Raw genomic sequence first — 15,032 nt, forward strand, 5'->3', positions numbered from 1 at the left:
TTTGCGATACAATTATGCATTGTGAGCTCGTGAATAGGCTGGTTTTGCAAGAAAATAAAAATAAGTAGCCTAATGTACTTTTTTCTTCTTCTTCTTCTTTTCTTTTTTTTTCTTTTTTACAAAAGGAAATGCCCAAAATGGGGTTGCCAAGTGGAAGTAATTTTTTTCATCAGGATATAGCATCCAGCCTCCTCTCCCCAATCCTTTCCCTGTTGTTTGTGTTTAACTGCTGGACAGTTTAGATAGCTGGACAATAGCTGCAGCTATATAAAGCAAGGGGAAACGGACACATTTTCTTTCTAGAAATGATCAATCAATACAACCAATAAATTGGCTACACACATTTATCAGTCAGTTTTCTGCTTAAAATAGGCTAGACATGCCAGCATATGGTTTTCATATAGGCCCACTTGTACTATTATTATATTATTATATTAATTATTTATGCCATTAAATTGCTATATGAGCCAGCCAGTTGCATCATGACCTACATGCTGACAGTGCCCTACAGTTAGCTATATACTATTATCTGGGCAGGGCTGTGTTTACAAATTACAATCAATCATCCTGACTAATCACAACAGCACACTGATCCCATCTGCATAATTTCTTCTTGAGCTAAGAGCTTACACTTCTTGAGCCTACACTGTGTATGCAGTGTTCGGTTCCCTACATGGTAATTGTGTGTGTGTGTGTGTGTGTGTGTGTGTGTGTGACTGTGTGTGTGTGTGTGTGTGTGTGTGTGTGTGTGTGTGTGTGTGTGTGTGCGCGCGCGTGCGCCCGCGTCATCGATTCATCACATTCACAACACGACCTCATATTGCCCTGAGCCATTATATCTATGACTCTCTGAGCCACGCATTTTTTATTCTATGGGGCCACGCCTTTACCTGCGTCAGGAGGAGGAGTTAAGGCCTACACCTAAACGAAATACAGTCAGGAAGCACCGCTGCATGTCTCTACTGTAGTATCACTAAACGGTCAGATCTATCTTTTATGAGCTGGGTGATGATAATAAGACATAAAACATGATGCACGACTCAGGATCAATCTAATCTATTCACGTGTTTATTGTTTTCGTGTTTCTCCAAGGACAGTATGCCCGCAGCATCAGTAGTCAGAGTTGCTCTACAGATTTGTTTATTTGCATTCTCCGCCTTGAGTGTATCAGGTAAGTGATCTCTGTATTGTACCCTATTATAACCATGCAGTTGATCAGAACGCTGCAACGCTAAATCAATTACACAGCCGTTGGGTGTAATTTTAAATTGTTTCGTCCTGACTCTATGTGGCATTTAGCTAGAATATATGATTAGTCCATTTTTGGGCACACTAGCTGGTAATGTTTACAAATCAAAACAAATGCTATTTCACTTTTGGGAAACGCTATCCGTAATCAACCTATGCGCAGCGTGTTGGGGTGAATGCGTTTTTATTTCAAGGACCCCAGCTGGCCTGTTTGATTGATTTTAGCTGACGGATGACAAGTATTATTTATTGTACAGTAGGCCTATTCTAATAAGATCTCTGCTCTGTCAAATCCTCAGTTATTGAACTCTGAGAGTGTACATATTGGACATTAATTTGTAGGCTACACATTTGATGAATTTGTAGGTAGCCAGAGCGTTTAGTGCAGAGTTACAGACCTATAGTCCATTTGGTATATCATTTAGCTGGGTGGGGAGCGGGACCCCCTGGAAGGCCCCTCCAGGACCACTGGGGGTCCCTGGCCCTATAGGCCCCACTTTGTGGATGTATTAGTAAATAATAAATAGATAATATCATGTACCAGGCCTGTTCTTTACCCTATGCAACATGTTACAGCTGGTCTGATTCGAGCTTTACCTTCCGAAAAAGAAATATGACTGTCAGTCTTATGACTTGTCTTGAGTATGTGATTGGCTAAATAAGAATGTTAGTGTCTTGTGTGAAAGACAGTGAAACACGTACGCTGTATGAGTCATCCTCTTTACAGGAAAACAAGCTGTACTAACAAGAACTGAAATGGAACCAAAAATGAAACAAAACACAATCTACCCATAGGAAGTGTTTAGTTATTTAATTATACAGTATCAGTAGCTACAAGAGTGTTCATATACGTTTATTACTATATGAAATGGACAGAAGATTTTCTGTAGACAGCCTATTTTTGCTTTTTAAATGTCTATGGAACATGACAGTTTCAGAGGAACAAATGATGATACAATAGTGTGTGTGTGTGTGTGTGTGTGTGGGGGGGGGGGGGGGGGGGTGAGGGAGAGAAATATACTTTATGTAAACTGTCTTGCAAATTAGTTGCTTGTGTGTGTGTGTGTGTGTGTGTGTGTGTGTGTGTGTGTGTGTGTGTGTGTGTGTGTGTGTGTGTGTGTGTGTGTGTGTGTGTGTGTGTGTTCAGGCCTGTTTGTTCAGGAGGTAAAGGCTTATTAGTCATAGAGGGAGTGAAGCCAGGCTGTGTTGCATTCAGCACAGTCAGTCAGTTTCTTACAACACAACAGCACTACCAAACATACCTTTTGGACAGAAGGAGGAGAGGACACTGGTGCAGCACGGATATTTTAAGCCTTTTTATTAGGTGCTAGTATACAAAAACGACTAACGTTTAAACCTTTTGGACCTTAATATAATCAGGGAAGATCTTCTGATGCTGAACTTGTTTAAAGGCCAGAGCGAATACAACTCCCCCGACCCCCCCTAAAACAAACTACAATCCAACAACACACATTGTTGGATGTCAAATGATGACTTGAAAGCTCACACATAGCTCTCAGTCTTTCCTCATGTTGGCCCATGAATTCAGGCAAATAATCTTGGGGTTATAGTTGTCCAAATGTCTGCCGTTGGCCATTAATCAGCTAGGCCTACAGCTACTGTACACTGGACTATTGGGGGTTAAGCAACCATTATATCATGACATCTATATTAATATCAAAAGAAAAGACATCACTGACTCAATCACTTGTCGTGTCCCTATGTGTACTTAATTGACCAGGGTTTCCCAGGGGTCTATCCTGGGTGGCCCTCCTTTTATTTGTCTCTACACCAAATCTCTTAGCTCACAGTTAAAAAGCATCACAACGCGTGAACTTGTAGATCAGCTTTCACAGAATGTTCGCCTATACTGTATGTCAATCCCAGAACAGGGATGCAGCGTGCTAAGGTTCAAGTGACTTGCTCAAACTTTAATTCAAAGGCACCTCAGCAATAGCGGTTCACAGTCAACTGTTGTTCAGATTTTCTACTCAGATTTTCCCAGCTGATAGGAATTGACAATATAGCCCACTGGTTCTCAATGTCAAGAAGTGCAGTCCTTGCAACCACAATGTTTCCAGCCAGACAGGTCTAGTCCGAATGCCACTTAAGCACTATATACTTTGTTGTACAACAAATAGCAAAAATAGTTGACCTACAAGCTTGTAGATGTTTGAAAAATGTGAAAGATTTAGAAAGCTTTTGCCTATAATGCATGTTGAATTAGAAAGCTTTTGCCTATAATGCCATGTTGAAAGTGGTTATCACTTAACATACCTACACCCGCACAGTATCATTGGTATGAAGTGTAACTGAATATCGCTGTTTTAGTATCCCCACTTAACCCATTAACCTGAGTTTGATTCTACAAATGTTATATTATGGTTATGGCAAAACGTAACTTAAATAATAATCACTATTATGGATCCATAAAACATTTATTCAGCTCTTTTGAATGCATTAATTGCATACACTATTCAGTGATATATTTTCTGCCTATTTGGGCCGAAACCGAGTAGGCCATGTAATGTATGTAGCCATTTTCTGCCGAATATTTTCTGCGGCCGAATATTCAGTGCATCACTAGAAAAACCGGTTTGCGGGAAGGGAAAGGAAGTTCCAGATTGAGGGTTCATAACTACAAATTGAGAACCAGTGAGGAAACGTTCTGAGCCTAGTTGTCTTGCCTCCGGCCTCCAGGGTACTGCCACCCCTACTCATAACATGTTGTGGCATTGCAACATTTAGAGAAAATGAAATTAACTTCATCAAAAGTATTTTCTCCCCTCCTTTGTTCTCCCTCCAGGAGTCCAGAAGTTGACCATCAGCCCTGATAGGGGCTCTACAGTCTCCCTCAGTAATAAGATCAGAGGGTCAGCGTGTGTTGTGTGTGCCGATCAGGGCCGCTCTCGACAATGTGGTGCTTCTGTGCGGTTAAGTGACGCCGGCGCTGCCTCTCTGGAGTTCAACTGTTCCAGTCCTCAGGATGTATTCAGTGTGGACATTCTAAGATACATAAGTAAGTGTTTATTAAAACACATTATTCACCTGAGGCTGATTCTACTTGAATGCCTTCTAAACTTGTGGTTCTCAAACTTTTCTTGTGCCAAGGACCTCCAAATTGATAGATAGATAGATAGATAGATCTTTAATTGTCATTGCAACGTGTACAACGAAATTAAAAGTGCCAACCAATCAGTGCATCATATCACAAAACAACATACTGTACAAGATAAAACAAAAACACATGACTTCTTGTTATTGCACAACCCCAGCAGCCCTAATGCACAAGCATGTCATTTTCAGCTGTTATCGCACAACAAACCCTTATTGTACTTAAGATAATAAATATTAATAGAAGGTAATAGATAATAGATAATAGAAACTAAAAAGTGTCGCAGCAACAGATCATTTTTTAGCAGCATTGAGTGCAACTACCGCTGTGGGATAGAAGCTGTTACTGAATCTGTATGTGTATGTGTGTGTAAATGTGTATTTAAAAAAAATGAGGTTGAGGTTTTGGGTTTTTTCTTTTGCATAAATCTGTGCTATTGAACACCCTTTACGTCTGTGTGTTGGTTAAAGAAATATTGAACCAATGGAAAGTGAAAATGACAAAACTCCATTGGATGATTGGACCCTCAAACTGTCTGCTAAAACAGCTAACTCTACCACCTCTCCCCCTCTCATGCAAGTAATTGACAACATATAAAGTCACAACACCAACTTTGATGAAGCAGTATTGCGTTGTTTTCAAAATATAAGGTTTTCTTCATTTCCTGAACAATTTATATTTTTCATTGTTTGAAAAATGAACATTTTGGAGTTAGGTGGTTTCTTCCTGTCGGGAAGCTGCAACACTACCATGTGATTAAGTATACATGAAGCTTAACCACTTCAAACCTCTTGACTTGTAAACTGGACCTGAGTCGACTCTGGACCTATTTTACATCAACACCAAATCTCGATGCCAAAAACAGCCGGTTTATAAGCTTACAACGCATCACGTTGTGGCTATTCTTGGCCAATGTTCCCTTTGAATATGGATGCTGCGATTCAAGTGCTTAATGTTTATATTACCTAAATTGTTTGATATACAGTATACATTTTGTGCTTTCTACAATTGTTTAATTTTGTGTATTTTTGCTTCATGTTTTCTTTTGCCAAAAATGTATCCCCTGCTTCTTTGTCGTTGGAATGTCACACAAAAGTATATTTTTCATATATTCAAGCTCACAATGCATGACCACTATTACTGTACCTGCTTTTCACAGAGTGCACCACGAAGCTCTGTGATGGGATCGTCCTGATTGAGTCACCGGGTTCCCTTCCTCTGTCGGATTTCGACCGCACCTTCACCTGGAACCTGTCGGCCGCCTCCTCCACGGTCCCGGTGTTCCGAATAGACTTCACCAAGACAGGCCTCAGGCAGATTGAGCCCAGTGGGAGCTGTCCGGACAAACACACGTACACCCTGGAGGCCTTCCAGACGTCCGGGCAGGTGGCGATCGGGACATACTGCAGAGACGGAGCCGTCCGTGGGGCTCAGGTGCAAAATCAGGGACAGTTTTCTCTGAAAGTGCCGGCCAAGCAGAAACTGCAAGCTGCACTGTTTCCTGTGTCCGTTGGGGAGAAAATCAAATGTAAGTTTCTAAAATGTTCCACTCCCATGTGTCTATGAAACATTGCTCTCGCAGATAATTATTTATAGCCACCTTCGTTATGGGATATTGATATGTTTTTTCCCTGCTTCTGGTTAGACTGAATTAAATACATGCATTTCCTTTTGGGGAATGTAGACTGTCTACAAGCTGAAATCACATTGCATTGTAACACGTTGGGAACTACTTGTAGTTAGGTCTACTAAGTTAGTTACTTGTAGTTTAGGGCTTAACTGTTTTAAGAAAATGTTCTTTTTTTACAAGACACACCCTTGGTAGATGTGATCAAACATACCATCAAACAAGCCAGCGTGTTCTGACAGTCTTCATTCACTTCCTCATTCTCTCCCGAAGCACTTGCCAGAATCCAGGTGGTTTTACCAGAGGGGACCTCCTCTTCTGAGCTGCTGTCTCCAAACTACCCTGACAGTCTTCCAGACGACGCCGTGATGGAGTGGGACTTTTGGGTCGCGGCGAAACACACCGCCGCCGTTCGGTTCATGAACCATACGCAGCCCCGGTGTCGAAAGAGCCAGGCTGCCATGGAATACCTGACGGCAGGCAGAGGGGCGACTGTGCTGGAGCCCGCGGCCCGCCAGGCGACGCAGATACTGGGAAACTTCTCCTTGACTCTGAGCAACTGTGACATGGACAGGAAGCGCGCAGACTCCCCGGGACTCTCTGTCCACTTCCAGGTCTCTGCTCTCAGGACGAGCTTCCCAGGTTTGCAAAGCATGTGGTCGTCGCTCAGTGGTGGAAGAACTCACGTTCTTTAACTTGAGTAAAAGTATCAATACCACAATGTGGAAATTTACAAGTAAAAGTCTGGTATTCAGAATTTACTTGAGTAAAAGGATTATAAAGTATTGGCATCGAAATGTACTTAAGGTACCAAAAGGGGAAAGTACTCAACTACTAATTTTGCAGAGTTTTCAATTGTATTAAAATGTGTACAAATCTTGAGCTTGTACATTGGCTATTTTCAAATGGCCAAAATGTATATAGCCTAACGGCTATGGCTGAAGGTTAATGTATGTTTTATAATAATAATCTAAATCTACGAAGTATCCAGTAACTGATGTTGTCAAATAATTGTAGTGGGGTAAAAGTGCAATATTTCCCTCTGAGATGTAGTGGAGTAGAAGTAAAAGTATTGAAAATACTCCAGTAAAGTAAAAGTACCTCAAAAGTGTACTTAAATAAAGTACTTGAGTAAATGTACTTCATTACTTTACACCGCTGGTTGGAAACAAATCGTCGCTGCATGTCCAAAACCGTCACTTCTCAGTAAATGGAAAAAAAATATCTGTGTTCCAGTGGATACCGCCGGTTAGTATTTAGTCACAAGCTTGTTATTACTTTTAGAACCCACAGACACACTTAAACCACTTTTAGCCTGTAGTCTCTATTTGGGGCATGTGATTATAGGTGGACAAAAACAATAATAGCACATCTACAAGCTCATAACACATCGCTACACTTTAGCTATAATTGTTTTTTGCTTATTTATTTATTTTTCACTTTCTGTAGTGACACTGTCATACAAAAAAACGATAAATTAATTTAGGGGAAAAAAAACAAGCAGATAAACATATAAAAAATGGTTTATGGTTGGCCGATTCTACTCTATGGCCCCGAGACGAGAAACTAGAGAAACGGTTGGATGGCACTTACACCCGCCTTCTAATGAGAACGCAAAATCTGTCTTGGAAGAGCCACCCATCGACTGATCTAAACCTTCCCCGTGTTTCTTCACTAGTCCGATCCAGAAGAACACAGTTTGCCGGCCACTGCTACAGAGCTGACAATGAGGTTATATCTTCCCTTCTTCTCTGGAGTCCTGCCTCAAAGCAGACCAGAGGTAGAAAACTGTCGTTCCCTGATCGCTAGGAACACAGGCATCAGTAAGCAGGAACTGGGGATGGCAATGAAGGACCGGGAAGTCTGGCGTGATATTGTAAAATCCACGATCTCGACCGTGGTCGAAAAATAAATACACAGTATGAGTGGTCAGGATAATGTATTTTAGATACTGTGACTTATACAATGGCACCAAACGTGTCTTTTTCTAAATCTTAGCTGGCATGGATTTTTGGTGTGGGCTGACTGAGATGCTCTTGATGACAACGTTGCATGTTAGAACACTGTACAGGATGATGTCATGATGACACATTGCCTCGTGGCCTTGATATGAACCCTCATTGGTTAACTTTAGGGGAGCTTGGGGATTGCGTCATCACCGATAGAACGCAGTGTTTCAAGGATGCACTTCCTTTATGTCAAATCTGTGCTAATTGGCTGACAGTGATGGGCTTCCTCATGCAAGACACACACACACGTCCTCACCTCACTGCTCTGTCAAAATGGCAAGAAATATTAGCTTTGAATAAAATATTACCTATATTTTCCCAAAAATTGCAGATCTACAAGCTATACTTTTTATTTCTTCTATGTATGACAAAGTGTCAAATAAACCAGAGTAATTGATTTAGTCGATTATACAAATCAATTTACATTTTTAGGATTCCTTGATATATAAGAAATGTAAAGAATTATAAAAAAAACACACTTGTCGAATATTTGATAGATCGCAAAAGTAATTGAATAATCTAACATAATGAATAGTTGCAGCAATACAGACGTCGTATATTTCCAGGCCCTCATTTGTGGGGGGAAAACCCTCTGATGTATGATTGTTGTGTCGTGTGCAGTGCAGTGCAGCGTTGATCTCACGAAGAAGAAGGGCCTTTCTCTGAACATTGAGAAGACCACAGCGGACTCTGACTGTGAGATGCAGATGGACTCTGTCCCCCGGGGGAAGATCAGTGTCCCGGCAGGACAGCGGGCTCGGCTGTCCTTCCAGGACTGTCACCCCGAAGACCTCCTTGTGATCGCCAGGCAAATCATAGGTAACTCATATATACCCTCCATTATTGGACCTTTTTGAAGACGAGTGCTGGTATTTACGCTAAAATACCAGGTCTCAAAGGTCAGTGGCACGAGTCTCCTTGGTGGGATATAATTGGTATCCTGACCCGAAGATCTATTTTCTGTTCACTAAAGAGTGGAGAGATGAGGAGACCCGTTTCTGAACAAACACTATTAATAAAATAATTGTAAGCCTAATATGTTTTTCAAATCAGTAATAGCCTGTAGTATAGGACTCTCTGATATCTGGATCGGCATCAGCACCCAAAAATCTGGTATCGACTCTAGTTGTAGGTGTCAAACTGTGTGTATCACAAAATCACCAGCTCAATGGTGTGGTTGACCACTTTTGTGACTCGTGGCACACATAACAGTAACGTTGCAAACTCCTGCCATGACTCATATACCTTTTTAGCTTTATGTATTCACACACGAGATCGAAGAGTGACCGCTTTGTCATTTACTGCTTGTGGCATCATAAGAGTGGATGTTCTTCCTAATTCTCATGCAATTATTATGTGTGATATACTGTATATCACCTTTTCAACAAAACAGCTTGATTGTTTTGGTATTAGTTTTTAAAATGCATGCTTTAGCACAGGTGACAACCACACATTATTATTGCGAAACATTTCATTTTCTTAATTTACAATCAGTGTACTTTGTGCTTTGTGTCATTTAATAATAAATACAGAGGCAAGTTCTATAATTGATACTATAAAAAAATATGCCCACTGCCCACAATAGGTTTGGAAATGTAACGTTGGTAGATTATTTCTCCACTATAACAATACCGATTGTGACACGTTGTGAGTTTGTTGATCTGCTTTTTTCGCTACGCGCACAGCTGTGCCTTGACTTGTTTTACTTGCCCAACAGTTTGTTTTCCTTGCCCATTGGTGTGCCGTGGGCACAAACAGTTTGAAAACAATGCTGTGTGTGTGTCATTTCTCCAGAATGTCCTGAGCTCAGAGGATGCTCCAGCCCCTTCGCCCTGACCGTTCCTGACCTACGCAATTGCCCTCCTGCCCCGCTGAGCAGCATGACGTGGACCCTGCGCCCTCCACTCCACGGCACTGTGGAAATGTGGCCGTCTGCTTCCACTGGTGGCGGCCTGCGGCAGTCTCTGCCTGAGCAGAGGTGTGTCTAGGAATTCTGTATCAATCAACGTTTTAACCGGTTTGTTGTCAGACTGTCAAAAAACGAGAACTATACTAAATGCAAAAGTCCCGACCCGCCTTAACCTCATTCGAGCTTGTCGACTTTTAGATTTGAATCCAAAGTTTTGGACATATGAGGTTTCCACCCGTCAGAGACGATATATACAAAGATAGGAGAGGAACCACTTGTGTCACGGGACCAAGCTGTACCCAAAAACAATAGATACAAGGCGTGTTCCCTGACTCTATCATATTCAGATGGTCAGAAGTTCAGAACATAATCATGAGGAAAAAAGCTGAAAAACATAACACTATAAGGTGTTCATTCTACCATAATTCTCTCTCAGGTGCAACGACAGCGCCATTCTCAAAATCTCAGAGGACGATGGCACTTCCGTGGGCCAGTTTTGCCCTCAGGGGCCCGTGCAGAAGATGCAGATCAACAGCAACGTGACCGTCGTGGTTTCCAGGTCGGGGAGCAAGGAGCTGGTGGCGTCACAGTCGCTGCTAAATGCCCGTTTCAAAGAGGAGATCTTTGGTGAGATATTGAAACTGATGAAACATTTTCAACCAGACTCTAAATGTATTGATCATGATTGCTTTTGCATTTCTCAAAACCTTAATTAACCTGTGTATGTGTTTTTTTTTTTGTATATTTTGATATCCTCAATATAAACATTTGAGATGAGAAATAGGCAGTACATTAGCAAACAGGATTCGGCACTGGCTTGTTGTAGTGCGAGTTATTTCATTTAGATCCCATAGCCTGATAACCTGACTCTGCCAGATTGCGGCAGTACTGAGTTCACAAGTTCCCTCCTCCTGCCTGCATCTGGGCTCGCTCAAGCAGAAACGATGAACCTGGAAGCAGCGGGACAAAAATATGAAATTAATATAAATTAATATAAATTAATATGATATTACTTTCTAGTTGTAGTCTTGTTAGGTTGTGTTTACATTTGCGCTGTGGCACAGCTTCAATATGTCATAAGTCTCGCGTTCATTCCGCCTCTAGCAGCCGCATACAGCCGCATATCGCTCCGACCAGAATTGGTCGGAGTAATCTGCCCGAGAGAGACCAAACTCTCCCTTCTGGCAGAATGCAAATGTTGTCCAGCAGGGGGAGTGGTTTCACCAGGCTAATAGCCTGAGGGTATGGGATGATTAGCTGTGATTGGCTGCCTCGATAAATTTTTCAATTTCTGTTTGTCTCTTGTATCTCTGCCATTCTTACAGAGAGGTACATATTCACAGTATCTCCCAAGAAAGGCGTTACCAACCGTTTGGCTACTCCTAGCTGGCCGGCAGGCATGAAGCCCTACTCCACAGTGGCTTGGATAGTCTCTGTCCCGGCCAAGATGCAGGCCAGCATCGAGTTTGTCAACGCCAGTCGGCCCAAGTGCGGCAACCGGCACACTAACATCGGGGTGCGGGGCCTGAGCTCCCCGGAGGAGATCTACAGCCGGCGGGAGGACGAGGCCACCTCCGATGTCCTCGTCTACGAGACGTTCTACCTCAACATGTCCAACTGCATGCCCGAGTCGGGACAGTTCAGCGTCATTTCCCAGATCACCCTGCAGAAAAACAAGAGTGAGAGAACATTTCACCTGGGAAGGGAGGGAGGAAGGGGGGGTGTTTATTAGTGACTTTAAAGTTCCCTCACTAACGCTGCACGATGAACAACTTTAAACCTGACATCCATATTGCTATAGCTATATTGCATATAGCTTGTATATTGGCTATTTTTGCTGTACATTGTACGACAAAGTAATGCATATAGAGGCTTAAGTGGTTCACAAAACCAAATTGCAAAACGAACTACTACAATTTCAAAACCTGTTTGTTCCTGTTTTTAACGAACCAGACCTGATCCTGACCATCGTCCTGAGCGTGGTGGCTGTCCTGTGTGTTCTTACCATCGCTATACTAGCAGTGGTCTGTGTGGTGATCAGGTGAGAGCGTCATCATCGGCTAGACTTGCTATTGTTATTGATGAGGAATGTTTATCAAAGTCAGTTTTGTGAATCATCAGCTATAGCTTTTTCCTGAAGCAGTGCCGTGATTTTTGTACCTTTTCTGTTTTGCATGTATCTATGGAGTTAACATTACTCTAATAGACCCCCAGGTGTGGTTATAATATTCAAATATGTCTTCCCTGTGTATTTTTGGTTTCTTCCTGAAAGCTGAAAGCCTTTGAGTCAAAAGGCCCAATCGAAATAACACCATTTTAGTGTCATCACATTATCATACAACAACAACAGCTGTGGGCGTGGTTTAAGTTCAGGTGGGTGGTGCTAAGGTGAAAACCAGGTATACTTAATGAACTGGTGGGTGTGGCCACATAAAAACATACTTTTAACCCTTTCTGTACACTTCTTTGAAATAAATCTTCCTCCTAGTATAATCATAGTACTTGAAGATCATGTTTTAGCGGGGTTAAAAAATCACTGCACTCATCTTTAAGTAAGGGATAATCAACGACGACCCATGTGGTTATTGAAAAACAGGTGGTACTGGTTAGCCTCTCTGCAGAGTGCATTGTTTTCTGTTAACCGCACAGCTGAGTTGATCATCCATTTTACATTGGTACATCTTTGAGACTAGATTATCTACATTAATCCGAGTCTTGGTTTGTATTGTAATTCGGAACTTTTTAAATTAATGAATCAACAGTAAATGAAAACAGATAATTTCTGTTACTTGGGTACATGAACCTATTAGATCTTAGTTTTCAAGGATGTTGCGATTTTTACATTTGTCACTGTACTGTAATACTGTTCACTGTAAATACTTTCATCCTTCATAACTAAACAGGAAGAAGAAGAAGAAAATGTTGAACCACCAGGTGTCCATCTACAACCCTAACGGCGCCAGCTTTCTTCCGGGGCCCAACGGCTTCCCCAAGTCACGGGAAGACAACGAGTCGCATGTCTACGCCTCCATCGAGGACGATCTCGTCTACACGCACCTGCTGAGGAAGGGCGACGAGGACATGGAAGTCTATGGAGAGGTGGACACCTACCAGCCCTTCACGGGCCCCACCACGGACCCGCCCGGCCCGCCGCGCTCAACGGGGGGCGACGCGGAGCACGTGAATGTTGGTGTCTACCAGTCGTACAAGCCCCAGTCTCAGCAGGCGCCTCCACTGCCAAACAGACCTGCGAGCCACGGCCCGTCCATGGTGGACAACGAGCTGTACGGTACTGAGATCCACGGGGAGGCGGATGGTTCCTCCTCCCACCACAGCGAGGAGGCGGTGCGTGGTCCCAGGTTGGACCCCGAAGGAGGGGACTGAAGAGCTGATCGGTCTTATTATCACTTAGTTGCAAATTGACCACCATGAACTTTGTAAGGTGCATCCAACCCTCCCGGTCCCACTCCCGGCATCTATGTGACAAGTTGCGATTTTGCTTGAAGGACGCAAAATAAACTGTCTTCATGCCCAAGACTGATTTCAGTAGTTTTTATAAGATAAACGATTTTTATCAGAATGGGTCAAACTAGAAATAGAAAACATGTTATTGGATAAAACCAATGGTTAAAGCTTCTAAACATCATATTTCTATATACTACAGTATATATACATGTTGTTGTAACTGTTTAGGAAACACAGCGCTAGTGTATGTGCGCGTGTGTACTGTGTGGTGTTTCCTAAATCACATATCGGGACTTGGCCTGACAAAAATGTTCTGTTGTGAGATTTGTTTTTGCTTTAAGCCCCGTGCCCAGAAGCACCTGTTCAAACTTCTAGCCTCATAGGTGAAGGCACACACTCACTTTACTTAAGTCTGATTTATACTTGGAAAATAATATTTTTGTAACACAGCACTAGTGCAATGAACCCCACCCTCTTCGGGAGCGGTTAGGGGTTTAGTCGGTGTCTGTTTTGCTCAAGGACACTTCAACGTGAAGCCAGTAGGAGACGGGGATCGAACCGGGGTATAACCTTCCGCTTCCCAAGCTGCCGCTCTCTACTGCATACATCCTGAGTCACAGCTGGTTTTTTGTATTGTTTTTTTTAGCCAAAGGAATGTATTTCATTTGTGTTTGTATTGATGTTTTGTACATAATTTTACATGAAATGTTGCACCAAAGAGGCTACAGTACATGAGTCCAGCACATTTCCGATGTCTGAGAGTGCTGCTTACGTGTTGTCTAAAGTAATGCCAAGATTTTTATTTGTATCTTCCGCCAAATATGCCTTATGGTTATGGGCAGCCATAATGTACTGTATGTTCAATCAGGCGTTTAACTTAAGTATTGCAAATGTCCACCTGTGAAATACAGACATTCCCTGTAAGACAAATACAAATGTGCATGCATGGAAGAAACCAGAGTCTTGGTGGTTTTTTCTTTCTTTTCTCTCACTCTTGTGAGTTGTGAGACACCATGTTGAACGCTCTTGCATCAGACAGTTCAGAGAAGCACCTGCAGAGGGAGACATTGCAAACGGTATCTTGGGCAGAGCTATCCAAGTGAGATACTGTGTGTTCTTTAAAGCAGAGGTTCTCAAAGTGCGTGTTGCCTGTTGGGGTCCCCAACAAAATTAGTTACTATAACTATACCATCACAATCAGTTTAACCAATTTAGCATTATTAAATGTGGCTATTTTCAAAGCATTTCTTTTTTAATTAACACATACAGGGACTCTTATAGGGGTCCCTGGCACAAAAGCTTTTCAGATGGCCGGTCCTTGCCATGGCCAAATATATACAGTAGCCTACATGAATTTGGGGGTCCTCAATATGAAAATGTCCATAAATATGAGTGCAGAGACGTGTATGTGTCGGAGGACGGAATCTTGCTGAGAGAGCAGCTTTGCATAATGACGGTACTCCTCCATGTGCCATTAAACCTGCTAGCCAACTGCTTATTATAGTATAGTAGTGTGCAACTGCAACCACCACATAATCACGGTGTAACTGTACTAGAGGTGGATGAAGTACCCTGATTGTGGAAATAATAATAATGACTTGAAGGTAACATCTTACAAAGTATTGGCATCAAAATATACTTGTGGCAGTGTTTTACCTA

General features: G+C 42.3%; 1 protein-coding gene across 1 annotated transcript; it reads left to right on the forward strand.

The window, feature by feature from the left end:
• The first annotated feature begins 937 nt into the window (after positions 1–937).
• cdcp1a (CUB domain containing protein 1a) lies at positions 938–13,511 on the forward strand. The gene is made up of 10 exons (XM_083760280.1): positions 938–1,171; positions 4,055–4,267; positions 5,523–5,891; positions 6,264–6,632; positions 8,621–8,818; positions 9,794–9,977; positions 10,345–10,535; positions 11,234–11,587; positions 11,862–11,949; positions 12,812–13,511. The coding sequence occupies exons 1-10, from the start codon at positions 1,099–1,101 to the stop codon at positions 13,290–13,292; spliced, it is 2,520 nt and encodes an 839-aa protein (XP_083616406.1). The 5' UTR covers positions 938–1,098; the 3' UTR covers positions 13,293–13,511.
• Positions 13,512–15,032: the final 1,521 nt, after the last annotated feature.

The sequence above is a fragment of the Protomyctophum parallelum genome (assembly GCF_964188405.1).
Source record: "Protomyctophum parallelum genome assembly, chromosome: 3".
Classification (NCBI taxonomy): domain Eukaryota; kingdom Metazoa; phylum Chordata; class Actinopteri; order Myctophiformes; family Myctophidae; genus Protomyctophum; species Protomyctophum parallelum.